This window comes from Bufo bufo, chromosome 9, assembly GCF_905171765.1.
Source record: "Bufo bufo chromosome 9, aBufBuf1.1, whole genome shotgun sequence".
Lineage (NCBI taxonomy): Eukaryota > Metazoa > Chordata > Amphibia > Anura > Bufonidae > Bufo > Bufo bufo.
In genome coordinates, this window is record NC_053397.1 from 230465908 (window position 1) to 230491705 (window position 25798).

The 25798-nt window shown below is 47.9% G+C and overlaps 1 protein-coding gene across 2 annotated transcripts in view; it reads left to right on the forward strand.

Annotated features, from left to right (window-relative positions):
* LOC120979630 (vitamin D3 hydroxylase-associated protein-like) overlaps nt 1-25798 on the forward strand; it is a 150773-nt gene that overhangs the window by 81440 nt on the left and 43535 nt on the right. For both annotated transcript variants that reach the window (XM_040408498.1, XM_040408499.1), the window contains exons 3-5: nt 4774-4917; nt 5274-5407; nt 6211-6417. In XM_040408498.1, coding sequence (XP_040264432.1) covers nt 4774-4917; nt 5274-5407; nt 6211-6417 — 485 coding nt within the window. The remainder of the gene's footprint in view (nt 1-4773; nt 4918-5273; nt 5408-6210; nt 6418-25798) is intronic.

The window sequence follows — 25798 nt, forward strand, 5'->3', positions numbered from 1 at the left end:
TAGACTCACCGTATGGACGTCTGGAATTAGGATTTCCTCTATATCCTCTTGGACACCAGGAACTTCCTCGTGAAGGGAAGAAGGATGACGAGTCCCGTCTATGCTCCTGGAAGGTAGCTCTCTGAGAAAAGGAGCCTCGGCCCGAACCACGGGACTGAAACTGGGCACGGCCGGACAGGCGGCCCCTAAAGCTGCCGGCCCTGGTAGAGACCCTACCGTGAAAAACTCTTTTCATAGAGCTTTGGGCCTTGTCTAGGGCAGTGAAAGCCCCCACAAATCTCCCAAGGTCCTTAATAAAAGGTTCTCCAAATAATAGGCCCTGGGCCTCCTTACCGGCCTCCGTAAGAGCTAAGTTGGATAGCTTGGGCTCTATTTTGAAAAGTATAGCTTTTCGCCTTTCTATAGCCAGGGACGTATTTACGTTACCTGCTATGCAAATGGCACGTTGTACCCATTCACGCAATTCAACAGGGTCAACCTGTTTATTGCCTGCATTAGCCACCTCCGCTAAATCAAAAATCTTTGCTAATGGTCCAAAGATGTCCAGGAGTTTATCCTGACAGGACCTTAATGCCGACTCCAGACCCCTACGCGGGTTCCAGCCGGATTTTGCGAGGAACTGCGTCATCTTAGGATCGACAGTAGGAGTCTCACATACCCTGTTAGGGATGACAGGTCTGGGGCATTCTGCCCTAAGCTTATTGCGAGCCTCTTTGGAAAGAGGACAGCGCACTCTAGCCTCCAAATATTTGGAGACGTGCTCCAACGGTAACCACTCAGCCGAGCGGGGGTGGTGGAGCGAGTCTGGGTCGAACAAGGGTTCCCCAGAGGGGTCCGTTAATGATGCAGGCATACCTTCTGCAACGGACGTTAGGGAGCTACACCCGGGTAGGGGGTTATCATCTATGACCCCTGATGGGTCCTCCTCTGCCTCCTCAAAGGCGTCATCCATAGCCTCCTCCTCGGATCCGACTTCAGAGTCGGAATCCAAATCTTGTAGTGCTCTAGCACTTTTCCAATTGCGCGTGCGTTCTGCCTGACGCGTACAGGCTCTCTTGCGCGGACCAAGCGCGCCAACATTGGTGGAAACATCATCACCCTTATTAATACGTTTTCTGGAGGCATGAATCCCTGGCCCGGTGGGTGAGGATACCATGGCGGGCTGCGGGATTTGTGAGGTAGCCGGATGAGCAGCAAGGGCCTGCGCAATCATCTGGGATATGACCGAAGTCATAGATCCCATGGCTGCAGCTATGGCGTTCGATATAGACGCCTGAAAATCAGATCCATTGTCCCCAGTGATTGGGGCATGGTCATCTTCCCCCGAAGGGGTTAATTCCACAAGAGGAAAATCCTCCTCTGCAGGGCGCTGGGCACTGAGTACTTTATTGGGCATGCTGGCAAATATTTATTATAGATTGAGGCTGCAAGCTGGAAAAAACTAATATATAACTATAGTGGGGCTGATAAGCTGGCAAGGGGATTTGCCCCAGGCCAGTAAGGAAGAAAAACGCCGAGGAAAAACCTGTCAGAAGAGCCGAGGAACGAGCCGATGCTGCCGGAGCTCCGATGTGCGGTGACGTCACGGCGGAAGCGGAAGTGGCCGAGATCTCGCGAGATCTCGGCCGCACTAGCAAGGGAGACAGGGAGAGCCGCCGCACTGAGGTAAGCGGCGGGAAAAGAGCCGCCCGATAAGGGAGGGGGAGCAGAAAGGAAGGCCCAGAAGGTGGCTAAAAGCAAATGGGGGGTGAAACGGAATACCGATGGAATACATATAAGGGGCGCAAAATGAACCTCCTAAACGCCAGGCAGGCGAGGAGCTAAAAGGTAGCCCCAGACGAAGCAAAAGACAGTATATATTTATAAATAAAACACCCCCATCTTGCCCCAAAAGGGGGGAAAAAACAAAGTATAGATAAACCAAACAACATCTATATATATATATATATCTATATGGATCACAATGACATGAAAATAGCAAATCCCACTACTTATCTGCGGTCAGCAGCAAAGAAAGAGGAGGTTTTGCAGGCGGTGTGGCCTGTTATAGAGGGACTATGGGGAGGGGTTGATGACATGTTTCAATATTTTTATATTTTCTTTGCTGCTATTGGTCAGAAGTAAAGAAGGAGAATAGCAATACGAGCCTCCGGGTCTTGTAATAAAATCTGTATGTAGTGAGCTCCCCCTAGTGATGACTGTATAATCTGTATGTAGTGAGCTCCCTCTAGTGGTGGCTGTATAATCTGTATGTAGTGAGCTCCCCCTAGTGGTGGCTGTATAATCTGTATGTAGTGAGCTCCCCCTAGTGGTGGCTGTATAATCTGTATGTAGTGAGCTCCCTCTAGTGGTGGCTGTATAATCTGTATGTAGTGAGCTCCCCCTAGTGGTGGCTGTATAATCTGTATTCAGTGAGCTCCCTCTAGTGGTGGCTGTATAATCTGTATGTAGTGAGCTCCCTCTAGTGGTGGCTGTATAATCTGTATGTAGTGAGCTCCCCCTAGTGGTGGCTGTATAATCTGTATGTAGTGAGCTTCCTCTAGTGGTGACTGTATAATCTGTATGTAGTGATCTCCCTCTAGTGGTGGCTGTATAATCTGTATGTAGTGAGCTCCCTCTAGTGGTGGCTGTATAATCTGTATGTAGTGAGCTCCCTCTAGTGGTGACTGTATAATCTGTATGTAGTGAGCTCCCTCTAGTGGTGACTGTATAATCTGTATGTAGTGAGCTCCCTCTAGTGGTGGCTGTATAATCTGTATGTAGTGAGCTCCCTCTAGTGGTGACTGTATAATCTGTATGTAGTGAGCTCCCTCTAGTGGTGGCTGTATAATCTGTATGTAGTGAGCTCCCTCTAGTGGTGACTGTATAATCTGTATGTAGTGAGCTCCCTCTAGTGGTGACTGTATAATCTGTATGTAGTGAGCTCCCTCTAGTGGTGACTGTATAATCTGTATGTAGTGAGCTTCCTCTAGTGGTGACTGTATAATCTGTATGTAGTGATCTCCCTCTAGTGGTGGCTGTATAATCTGTATGTAGTGAGCTCCCTCTAGTGGTGGCTGTATAATCTGTATGTAGTGAGCTCCCTCTAGTGGTGACTGTATAATCTGTATGTAGTGAGCTCCCTCTAGTGGTGGCTGTATAATCTGTATGTAGTGAGCTCCCTCTAGTGGTGGCTGTATAATCTGTATGTAGTGTGCTCCCTCTAGTGGTGGCTGTATAATCTGTATGTAGTGAGCTCCGTCTAGTGGTGGCTGTATAATCTGTATGTAGTGAGCTCCCTCTAGTGGTGACTGTATAATCTGTATGTAGTGAGCTCCCTCTAGTGGTGGCTGTATAATCTGTATGTAGCGAGCTCCCTCTAGTGGTGGCTGTATAATCTGTATGTAGTGAGCTCCCTCTAGTGGTGGCTGTATAATCTGTATGTAGTGAGCTCCGTCTAGTGGTGTCTGTATAATCTGTATGTAGTGAGCTCCCTCTAGTGGTGACTGTATAATCTGTATGTAGTGAGCTCCCTCTAGTGGTGACTGTATAATCTGTATGTAGTGAGCTCCCTCTAGTGGTGGCTGTATAATCTGTATGTAGTGAGCTCCCTCTAGTGGTGACTGTATAATCTGTATGTAGTGAGCTCCCTCTAGTGGTGGCTGTATAATCTGTATGTAGTGAGCTCCCTCTAGTGGTGACTGTATAATCTGTATGTAGTGAGCTCCATCTAGTGGTGACTGTATAATCTGTATGTAGTGAGCTCCCTCTAGTGGTGACTGTATAATCTGTATGTAGTGAGCTTCCTCTAGTGGTGACTGTATAATCTGTATGTAGTGATCTCCCTCTAGTGGTGGCTGTATAATCTGTATGTAGTGAGCTCCCTCTAGTGGTGGCTGTATAATCTGTATGTAGTGAGCTCCCTCTAGTGGTGACTGTATAATCTGTATGTAGTGAGCTCCCTCTAGTGGTGGCTGTATAATCTGTATGTAGTGAGATCCCTCTAGTGGTGGCTGTATAATCTGTATGTAGTGTGCTCCCTCTAGTGGTGGCTGTATAATCTGTATGTAGTGAGCTCCGTCTAGTGGTGGCTGTATAATCTGTATGTAGTGAGCTCCCTCTAGTGGTGACTGTATAATCTGTATGTAGTGAGCTCCCTCTAGTGGTGGCTGTATAATCTGTATGTAGCGAGCTCCCTCTAGTGGTGGCTGTATAATCTGTATGTAGTGAGCTCCCTCTAGTGGTGGCTGTATAATCTGTATGTAGTGAGCTCCGTCTAGTGGTGTCTGTATAATCTGTATGTAGTGAGCTCCCTCTAGTGGTGGCTGTATAATCTGTATGTAGTGAGCTCCCTCTAGTGGTGACTGTATAATCTGTATGTAGTGAGCTCCCTCTAGTGGTTTGATGTATAATCTGTATGTAGTGAGCTCCCTCTAGTGGTGGCTGTATAATCTGTATGTAGTGAGCTCCCTCTAGTGGTGCCTGTATAATCTGTATGTAGTGAGCTCCCTCTAGTGGTGGCTGTATAATCTATATGTAGTGAGCTCCCTCTAGTGGTGGCTGTATAATCTGTATGTAGTGAGCTCCCTCTAGTGGTGGCTGTATGTGTATGGCTATATGTTGGGAGCTCCCTCTTGTGGTGTGCTCAGGTCGCAGGATCTTATTATTTAACTCTGCAGAGTTTTATTTTTGTATTTTTCATGTGATATGAATTTTCTTAGTCACTAGACAACCGTTTGGATATTAATTGGTAGATTGAATGACTCCTCGCTTTTTTCTTTTCATGTTGTGAAGTCCTTGGAGGTGAACAAAGAAGTGAACTGCCTGACCGACTTTCTGTCGGAGTGTGAGACGCAGGTTCAGGAGGTGAAGAAGCAGCAGGAAAAAGGTCTTCTGTATGGGGTGCCCATCACCCTGAAGGACAATATTGGATATAAGGTTTCTGAATCATAAAGTGCTCATGTTGTCATTTATGGTGCAGTAATAGGTTGGGTTCCGGTGTCTAGAATCAGGCTGTAGGTGAGGGGTCGGTGTCACTGGGGCTAGAGGTAAAATCACCAGCACTGAGATCCTCCTTTTAGCAGGTTTCTGAGGACATTTTCCTTCTGTTGTCAGGACCATTTGGTGGGATGAGGAGGGGACAGCCGTCTCAGATCAGGACACTCAGGGTCTTTGGCGGGATGAGGGGTGGGAAACTGCCTCAGATCGGGTCACTTGGGATGAGGGGACAGCTGCCTCAGATCGGGCACTCGAGGTCCTGTGCACTCCTTGATTTGGTTTTTATCTTGGTGCAGGGGCACAATTCGACCTGTGGTCTCGTCCACTTTCTGGGGGTGGAGGATGCTGAGGACTGCGCCGTTGTTAAGGTTCTAAAGAAGCAAGGAGCCATCCCTTTCGTGAAGACTAATGTCCCACAGTCCCTGATAAAGTAAGAGTGAGATTTCAAGACCACAGTACCGTGCCTGACCCTGTACTGATCCTGAGTATACTCTAGTCACATCCAGAGCTGTTGTCACTGAGCTCCTCCAGATAATGAGTGCCTGACCCTGTACTGATCCTGAGTATACTCTAGTCACATCCAGAGCTGTTGTCACTGAACTCCTCCAGATAATGAGTGCCTGACCCTGTACTGATCCTGAGTATACTCTAGTCACATCCAGAGCTGCAGTCACTGAGCTCCTCCAGATAATGAGTGCCTGACCCTGTACTGATCCTGAGTATACTCTAGTCACATCCAGAGCTGTTGTCACTGAGCTCCTCCAGATAATGAGTGCCTGACCCTGTACTGATCCTGAGTATACTCTAGTCACATCCAGAGCTGTTGTCACTGAACTCCTCCAGATAATGAGTGCCTGACCCTGTACTGATCCTGAGTATACTCTAGTCACATCCAGAGCTGCAGTCACTGAGCTCCTCCAGATAATGAGTGCCTGACCCTGTACTGATCCTGAGTATACTCTAGTCACATCCAGAGCTGTTGTCACTGAGCTCCTCCAGATAATGAGTGCCTGACCCTGTACTGATCCTGAGTATACTCTAGTCACATCCAGAGCTGCAGTCACCCAGTTCCTTCAGATAATGAGTGACTGTGTACAGTACTGTGCATGAGCCTGTGTATCCTCTAGTCACTCACCCGGTACTCATCCTGTGTATTCTCTAGTCACATCCAGAGCTGCGATCACACTTCTGCTGGTTTCCTGCTAGCCTCTCTCAGAACCTTTTCTCTTCTAGCTTTGACTGCAGTAACTCCATCTATGGACAGACCCTGAACCCCCACAACCATAAGAAGACGTGTGGAGGCTCCAGCGGGGGGGAGGGGGCGCTGATAGCAGGAGGAGGAGCCATACTGGGAGTGGGCACCGATGTAGTGGGAAGCATCCGGATGCCCTCCAGCTTCTGTGGAATCTGCGGACTGAAGCCTTCCGGAGAGAGAATAAGGTAAGTAGTGGAGATGATTGGGAAGTCGTTAGGAAGGATGATGCTATACCTCACCCACTCCTCTTCCATCACTATACCTTCCTCCTCCTCCTTTTTCCTGTTCTCCATTTCTCCCTCTTCCTCTCTTTTTTCCTGCACTTTATTCCACTTCTCTTAACTCCTTCTTTTGTCTTCTGTATATTCCTTCTTTCTCATTCTTTCTTCTTCTCCATCTTCGCCTCCTATCTTTCCTTCCTTCCCTTTCTCCTCCACCATCTTCCTTTCCTCTCCTTCCTTCTTTTCTTCCTTCCTCTGACTTTTTTTTACCAGAAGGAGAGAGAGAAAGCACTTTATTATGAAAGAGTCTCTAATCTGACTCTCTGCCTGTGACCCGACTCTCTGCCTGTGACCCGACTCTCTGCCTGTGACCCGACTCTCTGCCTGTGACCCGACTCTCCGCCTGTGACCCGACTCTCCTCCTGTGACCCGACTCTCCTCCTGTGACCCGACTCTCCGCCTGTGACCCGACTCTCCGCCTGTGACCCGACTCTCCGCCTGTGACCCGACTCTCCGCCTGTGACCCGACTCTCCGCCTGTGACCCGACTCTCCGCCTGTGACCCGACTCTCCGCCTGTGACCCGACTCTCCGCCTGTGACCCGACTCTCCGCCTGTGACCCGACTCTCCGCCTGTGACCCATCTGAACATAACACGGTCCACCTTGACATCCACAGGACATAACACAGTCCACTGTGACACCCACAGCACAAGACACGGTCCACCATGACACCCATAGGACATGACACGGTCCACGTGACACCCACAGGACATAACACAGTCCACTGTGACACCCACAGCACAAGACACGGTCCACCATGACACCCACAGGACATGACACGGTCCACCGTGACACCCACAGCACAAGACACGGTCCACCATGACACCCACAGGACATGACACGGTCCACCGTGACACCTACAGGACATGACACGGTCCACTGTGACACCCACAGGACATGACACGGTCCACCGTGACACCCACAGCACAAGACACGGTCCACCATGACACCCACAGGACATGACACGGTCCACCGTGACACCTACAGGACATAACACAGTCCACCATGACACCCACAGGACATGACACCGTCCACCTTGACACCCACAGGACATGACACGGTCCACTGTGACACCCACAGGACATGACACGGTCCACCGTGACACCCACAGGACATGACACGGTCCACCGTGACACCCACAGGACATGACACGGTCCACCATGACACCCACAGGACATGACACAGTCCACCATGACACCCACAGGACATGACACCGTCCACCTTGACACCCACAGGACATGACACGGTCCACTGTGACACCCACAGGACATGACACGGTCCACCGTGACACCCACAGGACATGACACGGTCCACCGTGACACCCACAGGACATGACACAGTCCACCATGACACCCACAGGACATGACACCGTCCACCTTGACACCCACAGGACATTACACCGTCCACCTTGACACCCACAGGACATGACACGGTCCACCGTGACACCCACAGGACATGACACGGTCCACCGTGACACCCACAGGACATGACACGGTCCACCGTGACACCCACAGCACAAGACACGGTCCACCATGACACCCACAGGACATGACACGGTCCACCGTGACACCCACAGGACATTACACAGTCCACCATGACACCCACAGGACATGACACGGTCCACCGTGACACCCACAGGACATGACACGGTCCACCGTGACACCCACAGGACAACACACTGTTAGCCCAGCACTCTGCCGGGCGTTTGGCTCCTTCACTTCTTCCTGATGCCTCGTGCCGTGCTGACAAGCGCGAACAGCAGGTAGCTTAACTGTTGTATACGCCCCGCTCTGGCGCCCCTTCCTTGCTGGCACAGGTGCAGCTACGTAGCCTCTGGCTCCGAGCCTGTTCTGTTTGTTAGGGCGTGCGCCCTTTTGTGAGACAGGTGTGCAGTGTGTATTTAAAGGCAAAGAATTATGTGTAACTAAGACAGGCGCTCCTCAACTGAGGCCTCTATACAAAGAGTTATTATACTGCAATTACAACAGTTCACATGAGGCTTCTCTAAAACTCTAATATATATATATAAAAAAATCAACACAATCCGGCTCCTCCACGTTCAGTGGCTCAGTCTGGGCTGTCCGTGCACTAGAGTCACTTATTGCTGGGAAGGAATAGAAGATTGTATAAGACGGAGAGTTACTGGTTACAGGTTGGGACCTATTACACACAGCCCACAATAGTCACAGCTGCTATCATTAGTCGTCTCTCACTAGGGTCTTAATTGATAAAACATACATTTTCTCACATCCATAGTCCACACTTCTCATGTTAATACTTCCACCATTTGTTCCTGCAGTTGAGTTATACCAGTGATACAATGCATTCACATGGTAAGTATTAGAGTTGATTGGGCACCGTAGTACTCGGGTGCTTGGGTGCTCGGGCCAAACACATCAGGATGCTCAGGTTCTCTACCGAGTGTAATGGAAGTCAATGGGAGACCCCGAGCATTAAACCAGGCCCCCCCTGCTCTGAAGAGGGGAGGGCGTCTGGTTCATAGTAAAAAGGCAGAAATGGATGGAAACACCACCGAAATGGTTCGGGAACAGCACGGGGAGGACGTCTGGATGCATCTTGGACTCCCAGGTCGCTGCTGGGAACCATGTTGTCCGAGTAGTGCGCCACTTTTACAGACTGACAATAAAACGCACAAAACCGGAGATAACATCGATTTTAGAGGAAAAAATGTTGGGAAACATTATTTCCTGTATATTTACTTGTATATAAAGTGCAAGTGCTGCCAAAAATGTTGTTGATTTTCGGAACTGGGGCCATGATTAAGAGGGACGGCCAGTGGCATCTGTATTGCGCCACTAGAGGTGAAATTCATTTTTCATTAATCAACAGCGAAAGTCAGAGGTTCGAAGACGATCCGACAGCGTTATTCCCATGACCCGCCGAGCAGCTTCCGGGAAACCAAAGTCTTTGTGTTCCGGGGAGACTATGGTTGCAAAGCTGAAACTTAAACTAATTGACGGAAGGGCAGGAGTGGAGTCTGCGGCTTCATTTGACTGAACACGGCAAACCTCACCCGGCCCGGACACGGAAAGGATTGACAGGTTGATAGCTCTTTCTCGATTCTGTGGGTGGTGGGGCATGGCCGTTCTGAGTTGGTGGAGCGATTTGTCTGGTTAATTCCGATAACCAACGAGACTCCTTCGTGCTAATTAGTTACGTGACCCCCGGCGGTGAGGATTGTGTTGACCAGACTCTTTTGGGAGAGGTCCTGCAGCTTAGCTGACCATCAAAAAAATGATGGTTGAGGGCCTGCAGGTGTCACGGTCACTCCCAGGCTAGATGTTAGAAGGTCGGAGAGGCTGTCTGCACGTGATGTCATCTTTGTTGTTGATGGTAATGACCGCACCTCTAGTCAGGTGCAGCATAGTGGTCATTACTCCGAGACTTAAACAGTAAGTCTGGGAGGAGCTGGAAGAGCTGGTGTGTGTGGTCTCCTCTGGTGTTCCTGCTCTTTCTTCTACTTCAGGAGTTAGGCCTCATGCACACGACCGTTGTTGTGTTCCGTTCCGCAAAATGGGGTTCCGTTGTTCCGTGATCCGTTTTCGTTTTTGTTTCCGTGTGTCTTCCTTTATTTTTGGAGGATCACCAGACATGAAGGAAAGTAAAAAAAAGTCTAAGACAGGTTTGCCATGCAAATGATAGGAAAAAAACGGACGCGGACGCGGATGACAATCTTGTGTGCCTACATGTTTTTTAGCGGTCCCATTGACTTGAATGGGTCGGCGAACCGTTTTCCGCGAAAATAATAGGACAGGTTATATTTTTTTGACGGACTAGAACCACGGATCACGGACGCGGAGGACAAACTGTGCATTAGCCGAGTTTTCAACGGACCCATTGAAAGTCAATAGGTCTGCAGAAAATCACGAAAAACGGCACAACGGACACGGAATAAAACAACGGTCGTGTGCATGAGGCCTTAAGTGTCTCATTCCTTTGTATTTGTTTTGTGTTGTTTCCCCTGCCTTCTGGTATCTGGTCTGAGTCAAGACCCCTGTTCCTTCTGCTTAAGGAACGGGTCGTCTTTGGGCCCTATCACTACCTCAGGGCATTACAGGGCTGTCAGGCTTTAGGTTCCAGTGAATGAACGGTCCTACCACTGAGGTCTGTTCATTCGGTTAGCAGTCAGGGCTAGGGTTAGGATTCATCAGGTGGTGACCTTTTCCTCTCCCTAGCTTCTAGGCCAGATACCTCCCCCCCCGTCTTGTGTTTGGTTTGATGTTCCCTCCCACACCTCGTTGCGATATTATACACCACCAAAACTGCCATTTTGTTTGTATCAGTGCAGCAATGGATCCAATCTTTGCACTGGTCGGACAACTACAGGGGTTGTCTTTGGAGGTAGCTGACCTCCGCAATACCGTCGCACAGATCCAGAGACCTCTGGCAGCTGGTTCCGACTGTGGGAATCAGGCCTGCCCTGAACCTAAGGTTGCTCTCCCAGACAGGTCTCCCGGGGGCAGTGATAATTTCACCCTGTTTAGGGAGTCGTAAATTATATTTTAAGCTGTGTCCTCGGTCTTCTGGCGATGAGAGTCAAAGAGTGGGTATCATCATGTCGCTGCTTAAAGGAGACGCCCATGTTTTGGCCTTTTCTTTGCCGACTAGATCACAGTCCCTCCGGTCAGAAGACAAGTTTTTCAGAACTTGGTTTGATTTACGATGACCCGGATCGGATTTCCCTGGCCGAGACTAAGTTGCAAGGCTTGCGGCAGGGAAAGCGGTCTGCGGAGATCTACTGCTCTTAATTTAGGAGATGGGCTACGGATACGGAGTGAAATGATCCAGCTCTGTGTAGTCAATTCTGTCAGGCGTTGGCCTTTCATGAGAATCCTGAGTCTTTGGAGGCAGCCATGTCACTTGCTGTACGTATAGATAGACGTCTGAGAGAGAGATCTAAAGTCCCTCATTCTCAGGAGGTACTATCATATGAGATGGCCGCTCCCTCTAAAACTTTGGGTGGAGAGACTCTCGAGTTTACGCCTTGTGATGAGCCTATGCAGCTAGGGGGAGCTACTCCTGGGACTGCTGGTGTAACGGATCTCCTAGCATCCCGACCGGGTACCTCCGTCGGTGGATGCTCCTAGCGCTTCCCAAGGACTCCAAGCACTCCGCTCTACACCAAAACCACCAGAGGAACAGCTCTTACAAGAGCTAGTAGTAAAGCCAGGGGAGTATAGCAAATCTTCAGCGTATAGCAATCCCCAGTGTCGATCAGTTACCCAAACACCAGCCTCAACATGATGAAGGGTAAAACAGGAACTCTTTATTGAACACACAGCATCGACTTACACTAACCTAAAGAATTATTAGTGCCACCTGTTCTATTTCTCATTGATGCAATTATCTAGTCAACCAATCACATGGCAGTTGCTTCGATGCATTTAGGGGGGTGCTCCTGGTCAGGACAATCTCCTGAACTCCAAACTGAATGTCAGAATAGGAAAGAAAGGTGATTTAAGCCATTTTGAGCATGGCATGGTTGTTGGTGCCAGACGGGCCGGTCTGAGTATTTCACAATCTGCTCAGTTACTGGGATTTTCACGCACAACCATTTCTAGGGTTTACAAAGAAAGGTGTGAAAAGGGAAAAACATCCAGTATGCGGCAGTCCTGTGGGCGAAAATGCCTTGTGGATGCTGGAGGTCAGAGGAGAATGGGCCGACTGATTCAAGCTGATAGAAGAGCAACGTTGGCTGAAATAACCACTCGTTACAACCGAGGTCTGCAGCAAAGCATTTGTGAAGCCATAACACACACAACCTTGAGGCGGATGGGCTACAACAGCAGAAGACCCCACCGGGTACCACTCATCTCCACTACAAATAGGAAAAAGAGGCCACAATTGGCACGAGCTCACCGAAACTGGACTGTTGAAGACTGGAAAAATGTTGCCTGGTCTGATGAGTCTCGATTTCTGTTGAGACATTCAAATGGTAGAGTCCGAATTTGGGGTAAACAGAATGAGAACATGTATCCATCCTCTGATGGCTACTTCCAGCAGGATAATGCACCATGTCACAAAGCTCCAATCATTTCAAATTGGTTTCTTGAACATGACAATGAGTTCACTGGACTAAAATGGCCCCACAGTCACCAGACCTCAACCCAATAGAGCATCTTTGGGATGTGGTGGAACGGGAGCTTCGTGCCCTGGATGTGCATCCCTCAAATCTCCATCAACTGCAAGATGCTGTCCTATCAATATGGGCCAACATTTCTAAAGAATGCTATCAGCACCTTGTGGAATCAATGCCATGTAGAATTAAGGCAGTTCTGAAGGCAAAAGGGGGTCCAACACCGTATTAGTATGGGGGCACTAATAATTCTGTAGGTGAGTGTATATACAGGGAGTGCAGAATTATTAGGCAAGTTGTATTTTTGAGGATTAATTTTATTATTGAACAACAACCATGTTCTCAATGAACCCAAAAAACTCATTAATATCAAAGCTGAATATTTTTGGAAGTAGTTTTTAGTTTGTTTTTAGTTTTAGCTATTTTAGGGGGATATCTGTGTGTGCAGGTGACTATTACTGTGCATAATTATTAGGCAACTTAACAAAAAACAAATATATACCCATTTCAATTATTTATTTTTACCAGTGAAACCAATATAACATCTCAACATTCACAAATATACATTTCTGACATTCAAAAACAAAACAAAAACAAATCAGTGACCAATATAGCCACCTTTCTTTGCAAGGACACTCAAAAGCCTGCCATCCATGGATTCTGTCAGTGTTTTGATCTGTTCACCATCAACATTGCGTGCAGCAGCAACCACAGCCTCCCAGACACTGTTCAGAGAGGTGTACTGTTTTCCCTCCTTGTAAATCTCACATTTGATGATGGACCACAGGTTCTCAATGGGGTTCAGATCAGGTGAACAAGGAGGCCATGTCATTAGATTTTCTTCTTTTATACCCTTTCTTGCCAGCCACGCTGTGGAGTACTTGGACGCGTGTGATGGAGCATTGTCCTGCATGAAAATCATGTTTTTCTTGAAGGATGCAGACTTCTTCCTGTACCACTGCTTGAAGAAGGTGTCTTCCAGAAACTGGCAGTAGGACTGGGAGTTGAGCTTGACTCCATCCTCAACCCAAAAAGGCCCCACAAGCTCATCTTTGATGATACCAGCCCAAACCAGTACTCCACCTCCACCTTGCTGGCGTCTGAGTCGGACTGGAGCTCTCTGCCCTTTACCAATCCAGCCACGGGCCCATCCATCTGGCCCATCAAGACTCACTCTCATTTCATCAGTCCATAAAACCTTAGAAAAATCAGTCTTGAGATATTTCTTGGCCCAGTCTTGACGTTTCAGCTTGTGTGTCTTGTTCAGTGGTGGTCGTCTTTCAGCCTTTCTTACCTTGGCCATGTCTCTGAGTATTGCACACCTTGTGCTTTTGGGCACTCCAGTGATGTTGCAGCTCTGAAATATGGCCAAACTGGTGGCAAGTGGCATCTTGGCAGCTGCACGCTTGACTTTTCTCAGTTCATGGGCAGTTATTTTGCGCCTTGGTTTTTCCACACGCTTCTTGCGACCCTGTTGACTATTTTGAATGAAACGCTTGATTGTTCGATGATCACGCTTCAGAAGCTTTGCAATTTTAAGAGTGCTGCATCCCTCTGCAAGATATCTCACTATTTTTGACTTTTCTGAGCCTGTCAAGTCCTTCTTTTGACCCATTTTGCCAAAGGAAAGGAAGTTGCCTAATAATTATGCACACCTAATATAGGGTGTTGATGTCATTAGACCACACCCCTTCTCATTACAGAGATGCACTTTACCTAATATGCTTAATTGGTAGTAGGCTTTCGAGCCTATACAGCTTGGAGTAAGACAACATGCATAAAGAGGATGATGTGGTCAAAATACTCATTTGCCTAATAATTCTGAACACAGTGTACACATGACATACTGAGGACATGACATAGCAGCCAATCCTGTACAGTTTAAACACAAAACTAACCCTATTCAACAAACACAATGGGCATTGTCTGTGACGCAATTAACAAACACACTGGCATTGTCTTTGACGCAATCAACAATGAACATGCAAACAGATATCTTCACCCCCTCCATAATGAATTAATGGGAAGAGGAGACACATGTGATGGGATTATCTCCTGAGTGTATCATAGGAGTCGGCTGCTATTATAATCAACTATCTTAATCCCATCACTAACACAATCAGTGGGAGTCTCAGTGCAGAGTTAACCCTTTTTGTGTTGCTGAATCCACACCATGCCTTTTTAATGGGCAATAGGAAATATGTGGCATATAAATTACACACATAAATCAGGGTTCATAGTTCCTTGTAACCCCAAAAGGTCTGAGGGGGTCTCCATAGTTCTCGGTCCATAGTCTGTAGGAAGGAGGCTGGCCCTCAGGCTTCTCCAGCAGCCCCAGTGACGGTTCAGTCCGTCACAGCTGGTAAGACCTCTGGTCATATTAAGAGAGTCTGTTTTTGTTGTGGAAAGAAGGGACATTTTGTGAATAGTTGTCCGTTCTTTTAGCGTCAAGTAAAAACAAGAAAAAGACGTTTAATCCACAAGTTATTATTGGTGGTGTAACTTACTTTTGTCTTTTACTGGTAGTACCCGATTTCTCCTGTCTGCCGAGGTGGCGTTAGAGTCCAAAACTGTGGAAATTGAGGTATTTAATCGACAGTGGGGCAGGGGTTAACCTGATTGATGGACAGTTTGTACGCATTCACGGGTTGACTACTAATGCACTAGAGAAAAGTATTTCTGTCTTTGCAATTAATTCTGCACCTCTTACCCAAAAATGCCTGTCGCAGGTGGTGAATGACATCCATTTAAGATTGGGTGATTTCCATCAGGAATCTATCTCCTGTTATGTGTCGGAGGGTCTGCCGGCTACGATGGTGTTGGGCTTACCATGGTCAAGCAAACATAACCCTAACATTGATTGGCAAGCAAGGCAGATTCTCGATTGGAGTGATTTTAGCATGGACAACTGTCTTAATGCGTCGTTCTCTGTGGTCACCACTAAAGTTGTACCCTCGTTCATTTCCAAATTTTCTGATGTGTTCTCTGAGAGTGGTAACCAGGAGCTACCCCTGCATCGGGAGTATGACTGTCCTGGAGCTAAACTGCCCAAATCTTGGTTGTATAATCTTTCGGAGCCTGAAAGAAACGTTATTCGAGAATATATCACGAGAGCTTGGCGAAGGGTCATATCAGACGATCCAAATCCCCTGTTGCTGCTGGATTTTTCTTTGTAAAAAAGAAGGATGGTACGCTGAGGCCATGTCTGGACTTCCATGAGCTCAACCGTAGTTCCGTCCGTGATCCTTACCCTCTTCCTTTAATCCTGGATTTGTTTAATCAGATTGTCAGTGCCAAGGTGTTCTCTAAGTTGGATTTGAAGGGGGCATATAATCTGGTAAGGATCAAGGAGGGGGACGAATGGAAGACTGCTTTTATTACCCCTGAGCGTCATTTTGAGAATCTGGTCATGCCCTTTGGGTTAACCAATGCTCCAGCGGTTTCTCAACACTTTGTCAATGACATCTTTCATTATCTGGTGGGGAGGTTTGTTGTTGTATACCTTGATGACATACAAATTTATTCACCTAATATGGAGACTCATCAGGATCATGTGGAACAGGTGTTACAGATCCTAAGAGGGAATACGTTATATGCGTAGATCGAGAAGTGTGTATTTGCAGTTGAGGAAGTACAATGCCTGGGTTACCTGCTTTCATCCTCAGGTTTTCATACGGATCCCGAGAAAGTCTGTGGTGTGTTGGACTGGGATCAACCTGAAAATCTGAAAGCGGTTTTTGGGGTTCACCAACTACTATCGTAAATTTATCCTGAACTATTGGACTGTGGTTAAACCTTTAACAGACATGACTAGGAAGGGTGCTGATATTTCTATCTGGTCTGATGCAGCATTTACAGGCCTTTTCTGCTGTGAAGGAATGTTTTGCTTCAGCCCCTATTCATGTGCAATCTGATGTGTCACAGCCGTTCATTGTGGAAGTTGATGCATTCGAGTTTGGGGTAGGAGCGGTCTTGTCGCAGGGTCCTTCACCCTGTAAATGGCGCCCATGTGCATTTTTCTCTAAGAAACTCTCGACTGCTCAAAAAAATTATGACGTGGGTAATAGGGAATTGCCGGCCATTAAGTTGGCTTTTGAGGAATGGCGCCATTGGTTGGAAGGAGCAATTCATCCTATTACTGTGATTACTGATCATAAGAATCTGGCCTACCTGGAGTCGGCTAAACTACTGACCCCAAGGCAGGACAGATGGTCGTTGTTTTTTACCAGATTTAATTTCATTGTCACCTACCGCCCTGAGGTTAAGAAGGTCAAGGCTGATGCTTTGTCGTATAGTTTTCCTGGGGGAGGTGATTCGGAAGATCCTGGTCCGATATTGTCCGAAGGGGTAGTTATATCCACCCTATATCCCGACCTGGAGGCAGAGGTGTTGGAGGCTCAGGGAGATGCACCAGATTCTTGTCCTCCGGGGAAGTTGTTTGTTCCATCTGAATTACGTCACAAGGTGTTTGAGGAACATCACTGTACGGTGCTTGCAGGACACCCTGGGAGCAGATCCACTGTTGATCTCATATCTCGTAGATTCTGTTGGCCGGAGTTGCGTAAGTGTGTTGAGGACTATGTGTCATCCTGTAGTACTTGTGCACATGCTAAGGTGACCCATACTCAGCCTTCCGGGTCTTTGCTTCTGCTACCCATCCTGTCCCGACCATGGACTCATTTATCCATGGATTTTATCACAGATTTGCCTAATTCTTCAGGGAAAACTGTGATTCTGGTTGTTGTTGATCGATTTAGTAGGATGTTGCACTTTATACCATTATCACGTCTACCTAATGCTAAAACTCTTGCACAAGTGTTTGTCAACAACATTGTGAAACTACACGGTATTCCTTCTGATGTGGTGTCTGATAGAGGGACTCAGTTTGTTCCCAAATTCTGGAAGGCGTTCTGTACTTGTCTGGGGGTACAATTGTCCTTCTCTTCGGCCTTTCATCCTCAGTCGAATGGACAGACGGAGCGCACTAATCAGAATCTGGAGACTTATTTGAGATGTTTTGTCTCTGAGAACCAGGAGGAGAGGTCTTCATTCTTGGCTTTGGCCGAGTTTGCTATAAATAACTGTAGACAGGAGTCCACTGATAAGTCGCCATTCTTTGGTGCATATGGGTTACACCCGCAATTTGGCACTTTTTCTGGTACTGAGACGTCTGGTATACCTGAAGAGGAAGGATTTTCTCTTCTTTGTCATCTATCTGGCGGAAAATTCAAAATAATCTGAAAAAGATGAGTAAGAAGTATAAACGTATGGCTGACAAGAAACGTATGAGTGGTCCGGACCTGAGAGTGGGCGATTCTGTGTGGCTGTCCACAAGAAACATTAAGTTGAAAATACTTTCTTGGAAGTTGGGTCCAAGGTTTATTGGTCCATATAAGATCACTGCCATTATTAACCCTGTAGCCTTTCGTCTTCCTCAAGCTTTGAAGATTCATAATGTGTTCCATAGGTCGTTGTGAAGAGATATGTTGAACCTGTTGTGCCGTCCTCCTTGCCCCCCGATCCTGTCATGGTGGAGGGGAATTTGGAATTTTAAATCGCCAAGATAATTGACTCCCGAGTTCTCTGTAGATCCCTCCAGTATCTTGTGCACTGGAGGAGTTACGGACCTGAGGAGAGGATGTGGATCCCGGCGACCGACATTAATGCTAATCATCTGGTGAGGGCCTATCACAGAGCTCATCCGGAGAAAGTCGGTCCTGGGTGTCCGGAGGCCACCCGTAGAAGGGGGGGTACTGTCAACGTCACTCCTAGGCTAGGTGTTAGAAGGTCGGAGAGGCTGTCGGCACGAGATGTCATCTGACAGCCTCTTTTCATTTCACTTTGTTGTTGATGGTAATGACCACACTTCTGCTTAAGGAACGGGTCGTCTTTGGTCCCTATCATTACCTGAGGGCATTACAGGGTAGTTAGGCTTTAGGTTCCAGTGAATGAACGGTCCTACCACTGAGGTCCGTTCATTCGGTTAGCAGTCAGGGCTAGGGTTAGGATTCATTAGGTGGTGACCTTTTCCTCTCCCTAGCTTCTAGGCCAGATACCTCCCCCCCTCTTGTGTTTGGTGTGGTGTTCCCTCCCAGACCTCGTCGTGGCAGCAGGTGAGCAGACCATCGCGAACATTATGGGCGAGGCCCTGCTGCCGCTTTGTTGACTCTAGATAACTTCTGCCTGATCGCACGTCCCCATGACGTCAATGATCCATTTGGATGTTCTTTTATGCGCCTAACATGGTGACCACAGGTAACGGGGAATCAGGGTTCGATTCCGGAAAGGGAGCCTGAGAAATGGATACCACATCCAAGGAAGGCGCGCAAATGACCCACTCCCGACTGTCAGAAGAGGACACCGTCTATTGAAAAATAACATTTTATGTCGCAGAAGCGCACACGTTATACAGCAGATGTGGGCCTGGTCAGGTCACTGTCCGCAGCGGACACCGTCTACGGAAAAAGTGCACTGGATGTCACTGATATTTTAGGGATGCGCACAATTTACACAGGAGATGTGGCGCGAATAATTTAACTGTCCGCAGCGGCCTAGTACATGGTATTTTGCGCAGGATGCACTAAAAATATATATTGCTGCTTAAAAGGACTTTTGGTTCTCTGAAAAGTTTTTTTGTAAAAAAGTCTTCCTATTAGGCTAGTTTCACACTAGCGGCAAGGGACTCCGGCAGGCCGAAAATATGAATATATTTCTAATATATATGATAATAATTTGTGTAACTCAATCCTATATACACCGTTGATTTGTATAACTCAGCGGTGTCTAATGGTTTTCATTTATTGTATTTTATGTATTTGATTTTTTCTCAATTAATTCCCTTTAAATAGGTTTCTTTCGTACTCTTCATTGAAGAAGTGACTATGGGCGAACAGGCGAATGGGACGGGGCCTCCCGCCAAGGGATGATCAGAGTGCTGGTAACAGCCGGACTCCGATTTCCCATCAGCGAAGGGCGCCCGCCCCTCTGTCTACAAGAAGCCGAGCAGTTCCCAGTCAGCGTTGAGGCCCCCAGGTAAGAGTCTATCCTTCATTCTAGGCGCCATCTTCCAGCAATGTGGCTTCCACCTCTCCAGTGATTTTCTACCCTCTCAAGGCTGCAAAGGTCAAACCTGTTGGATCTTGGTTAAGAACCTGTTTAAAATGTTAAGACGCCGCTGAGTCATACATATCAAGGGTGTAGAAAGGACTGAGCTCTACAGATAGAAAGCTGGAGGCTTCAGTATTCCACCAAATGTTCAGTAGAAACTCGCTGATAACCCGGTGTTGCAATTTTATATTAAATAACAGTGGCTGCCCCTCAACAGTGACTTTCACAGTGGCAACCCCTTTAACGGTGACCGCCCCTTTAACAGTGAACTCCATAGCAGCCGTGCGTTTAATAGTGGCCCCTGCCCCCCATGCATGTAGCAGTGCAGTTGTGCCGTCATACGATTGAATATTTAAGGACCTGCGAACCTGTGATCAGTTGTTATGGCAACCTGGAGTAGGACCTGCGAGCTTCTATTGGCTGATAAGGGTCATGTGACCGTGTGTAGGGCAGCTCGGATGTAAGTGAAAGGCTGGCCGCTTGTATTGGATAATGCAGGGTATTGTTGGGGGATATCTCAGGAACGGTTCGTCCTCGAGAGCCGAGACCCCACAAGATTTATTTCCAGGTAGCAAGAGATGTGTTTACCGAGTGTCGTAGAAATGGATGGTTGTGTTTAGGAGTTTTTGTGGAACATACACACATATATACATACAAAAAAGAGAACAGGGCTAGCACAAATAATGATGGATGTAAACTTTATTATAGTCTCAACAAGAGACAAAAGTGTATTAAAATGCACATAAAAAACAATACAATGGTAAGTGGGGAGCACTCAGAATAATGGAGCACCACTGGATAACGGAACGTATCAAGGCTAGAGGAATGATAAAAATACCCTAAAATATATACGTATGGCACAGAGCCAAATATCAAATATATAAACCTAGCCGAGGCTACCAGGCCTAGATCAGGGTGAGGTACAATACATGCCAAGGTATAAAGTGCATAGTGCAGAGAATGACAAAGTATATCACATTGAGATAGCCATAAGGTAAATACCTGAGTGGTGAACCAACAGAGCCCCAACGCACGTTTCACGTAAGCTTCTACTCTCCCCCCTGAAGAAGATTACGTGAAACGTGCGTTGGGGCTCTGTTGGTTCACCACTCAGGTATTTACCTTATGGCTATCTCAATGTGATATACTTTGTCATTCTCTGCACTATGCACTTTATACCTTGGCATGTATTGTACCTCACCCTGATCTAGGCCTGGTAGCCTCGGCTAGGTTTATATATTTGATATTTGGCTCTGTGCCATACGTATATATTTTAGGGTATTTTTATCATTCCTCTAGCCTTGATACGTTCCGTTATCCAGTGGTGCTCCATTATTCTGAGTGCTCCCCACTTACCATTGTATTGTTTTTTATGTGCATTTTAATACACTTTTGTCTCTTGTTGAGACTATAATAAAGTTTACATTCATCATTATTTGTGCTAGCCCTGTTCTCTTTTTTGGTGTTACATCGTACGTGTACTCACATTCCTTGTGAGTCATTCTTTATTGGTGATATATATACATACATACATACATATACAGTAGATATAAAAAGTCTACACGCCCCTGTATAAATGTCCGGTTTCTGTGCTGTAAAAAAATGAGACAAAGATAAATAATTTCAGAACTTTTCCCCCCTTTAATGTGACCTATAAACTGTACAACTCAATGGAAAAACAAACTGAGATCTTTTAGGTGGAGGGAAGAAAATATATAAAAATAAAATAATGTGGTTGCATAAGTGTGCACACCCTCCTATAACTGGGGATGTGTTCAGAATGAAGCAATCCCATCCAGAATAGCAGTCAGCATACACCGGCCGTCATGTAAAGGGCCTCCGATTGACCCCAGATAAAGCTCAGCTGCTCTAGTTGGTCTTTCCTGAAAGGTTCTTAGTCGCATCCCACAGCAGAAGCCATGGTCCACAGAGAACTTCCATCAGAGGGGTCTCATTGTTAGAAGTTATCAGTCAGGAGAAGGGGACAAGAGAATGTCCAAGGCATTAGATCTACCATGGAACACAGTGGAGACCGTCATCATCAAGTGGAGGAAATGTGGCCCAACAGTGACATTACCAAGAACTGGACGTCCCTCCAAAACTGATGAAAAGATGAGAAGAAAACGGGTCTGGGAGGCGACCAAGAGGCCAACAGCAACATTACAGGAGCTGCAGGAATCTCTGGCAAGTCCTGGCCGTGTGGTCCATATGACAACAATCTCCCGTATTCTTCATATGTCTGGGCTATGGGGCAGAGGGGCAAGACGAAAGCCTTTTCTTACCAAGAAAAACATCCAAGCCAGGCGACATTCTGCAAAAACACATCTGAAGTCTCCCAGAAGCATGTGGGGAAAGGTGTTATGGTCTGCTGGAACCAAGGTGGGACTTTTTGGCCAAAACTCCAAAAGATATGTTTGGCGCAAAAACAACACTGCCCATCACCAGAAGAACCCCATGCCCACAGTGAAGCCTGGTGGTGGCAGCATCATGCCAAGGGGCTGGTCTTCTTCAGCTGGAACTGGGGCCTTAGTTAAGCTGGAGGGAATTCTGAACGGCTCCAAATACCGGTCAATATTGGCACCAAACCTTCCGGCTTCTGCTAGAAAGCTGGACATGAAGAGGAACTTCATCTCTCAGCAGGACAACGACCCAAAGCAGACATCCAAATCACCAAGGAATGGCTTCACCAGAAGAAGATGAAAGCTTTGGAATGGCCCAGCCAGAGCCCAGACCTGAATCCGATTGGGGTGTGGGGTGATCTGAAGAGGGCTGTGCCCAGGAGATGCCCTCGCAGTCTGTGGGGTGATCTGAAGAGGGCCGTGCCCAGGAGATGCCCTCGCAGTCTGTGGGGTGATCTGAAGAGGGCCGTGCCCAGGAGATGCCCTCGCAGTCTGTGGGGTGATCTGAAGAGGGCTGTGTGCAGCGTACTCAAGTTGTGTGCAATAGGTGTTTCTGGGTGATGTAGTGCAATATACACTAACCTGGTACAGCTGACTCTCTGCAAGGGCAGGTATAGGTAGAAATAGTTCGTGACGCCAGTGCCAAGTAAACGGTGGCACGCCGTTTGCGGATGCAGGAATAAATTGAGGAAACGTAGTCTTAAAACAGAACTCCAACTTTAGTAGTTTTGCAAGCAGAGACAATATAGGAAATGCAGTTCCTTAGCATACAGTCGATTTTGCAATTCGGTCGATGCAGGCAATTCAGTTATAGCAGGGTAATTACAGAGTGTTGAACACAGGACTTGCAGCCCAGGAGCTTGCACTCTAATTCTGTCTGATCCTGGAATACAGCATATCTTCACCAAGGCCCATTAACCTAGTTCTGGCTTTATCTCCTTGGCTATAGCTTTAATCAGTACCTCCTCTGTCTTTCTGAGTACCTCTTGCTTTCCTGATCTTTGCCTCTGTCTCTCTCAGCTTCTGGAAACTTCCTCAGGCTCTAGAAACTTCTGAGCTGTGGTCTAGACTGACTTCTGCACTCCACACTAGATCAGGTTACACTGACTTTCCCTTCCTTGTCTGGCCCTTATATAAACTAGGGCTCCCTAGCTCCCTCTAATGCCTAAGAGCTGGAATGACACCCCTAGCCGGCCTGTAAGTGCAAGTTTCAGTGACAGGGAAATACACACATTACATGACATTTTATAAAACTGGCATACAACAATTTCCCCATAATTAGGAGGGACGACAGCACACCAAGTGACACTTTGGTAGTGACGGGTATTACAACTCCCGTACACTACATACCCCACTGCTTTAAGCTGAGTACGACCTCGTACTCCATCATGGGTCGCCCAACTGGAATCTCTACCTGAAATAGAAAATAGAGACATGCAGGCATACATACATGTAATTCATCTGCATTTACATTTGCATCAGGTCCAATTGGCAAAGGTGAAGGGTAGTGACAAGGGGCGTCGTTCTCTTCTCTCAGGATAATGAATGGAACTGGGGCGCTGACCTGGCACAGCGTGACATTAGAACCAGGATAGTCCATGACAATGAATAAGTCCATGATAGAACAGCAAAATGGATAAAACAGTATAAAAGTTCTTGGAGGCTCAAATAACAAACATGAGTCCGTACCCAGGTTATTTCATATTAAATCACAGAGGCTCTCATGCGGTGGAGTCCATCTCTGGGCACAATACTTTTAAAAGAGTAAGAATCTCAGAGGCTCAGGTACTTTTGAGTCTGTCTCCGGGCACGGTTCCTTGGTAACTGGTTGCACAATAAAATGGACAGCAAAGACAAGTGCTGTAAGACCCCTGATCAACCTGAAAAGGGGGTGAAGGGTAAAAGGTGCAACAAAGGAACAGGCACAACTTGGCGTGGGGTAGCAAAAGCAGGCAGGAGGTCCTGGAAACAAACGTGGCCTTGCTGACTTTGTGATTTCAGTGGTCAACACCTACCACTGAGCCGTGGACAAACTGGCAGCTGCAACAAAGGACCAGCAACATAGGACTCCTGTCCTGGAAGGGTTAACATCAACTTCTTATGAAGAAATAAATCACAGGCCTAGCAGGCTGATCACAGGGGCATATTGTAGCTGCTTGGCTCTGCTGGCAGGTATCTTCTGTAGTATTCCTCTACAGGAGGATGGGCCCACATGACTGTATCAGGGGGCAGCTGCAGGGTAAAGGGGCCCCTAATAGGTATTGGCCCCATAGGCCTAGGGGTGAACCCTCTGGTGGGCCGTGCCGGCCCTGGCATAATCACTGCAGGGTGTGACATGCTTGGCACCGCCGCAGCAAGCGGTCCGGTGCTCTGGGTGCAGCAATTCACGGCAATCGCGGGTCCGGTCTGGGGCACTGACGGAGCGGTGACAACAGAAGACGGTCGGCGGGTGGTGACAGGCACCCTTACCTCATCCTTCCCCGGCGGTGTCTGGATCCTGGCGGTGTAGGTCTTACGCAACTCCCGCAACTTCTCCTCCAGCCGGACGATCTGCTCACCGATGCTCTCTGTGTCGGAGTCGCTGTCCTCTACTGGCGCTGCCGGCGCAGGCACAGTCACCGATGACGCAGACTCGGCCTCTTCAGGTTCTGGACTTGCATCTGGTCTCCGTCCCATCCGGATGTTCTGGAAGGTAGCACTCAGTCCTTTCAATTGCTCCAGCTCAGATATAGTCTTCTCCCGACGAGGCAGCTCGGGGGAAGGATAGGGGCTCACCCATTTCTCCAACACGGTTGGCTGCCAGAAGACGTTCGGCCCGATGAAGGAGCTCCGCTCCTGAAAGGCGTGATGGGCCGGCTCTGGAGAGCGTTCCGGTTCTCGCTCGCAGCCAGAGTGGTCTTCTTCTTCTGCCTCCCAATCCTCAGGTCCTCGCTTCGGACGGGTCACAGCAGTCGCATAGGGGCCTCGCAGGCCCTCGGCAGGGGTGTACTCCACTTCCTCTCCCTCGCGGAGGCTGTGCTGGTACGAAGGGAGGTAGTCTCTTTTGACAGACCTTCGATTCACATAGAGGTCTCTGCCAGTCAGATAGTCCTGAATAAACCCGTAGCCACGGGGTTTGTCAAACGACAGCACCACTCCCTTTCTCCTTTCTAGGCGGGGTTGGGTGTGCGTATGCTTCTCGTGGATGGTCTTGGTCAATTCCTCATACACGATCTTAGTCTTTATGTTCCGCTTGATAGCGGCCTCTCGGATCTCCGCCATCAGGGAAGACCATTTGAACGATGGCTGAAAAAAGTCCCTCCATGAGCCATAGTAGGACTCGGGTTCTTTCTCCCTTGGGCGGCAGGCGGGTTGCTCCGGTCCCGGAGAGTAGGCCGGTGGAGCCTCCTCTGGCTCTACACCGGTGTCAGTCATCTTTTCAATCCTTGGTGCGGACGCTGCAGCAACACTCTGCTCACAATCCAACATGCTCGATCCTTCTGAGGAGAGCGATAGGGTCGCGTCAATTAGAGTAGCCAGCTCCTCCCACTGCATTGGGGAGCCGCCCCCCAGGTATTCCAGTATATGGAAGGCGGTGTCCATGCTGGCAGACATGCAAATGTCCAGATAAGCCGTGGCGCCTGCCCTTGACCTTCTTCCCGCTTTTTCCTCAGAAAGGCGCCAATTTTTCCCGCCTTTTCGG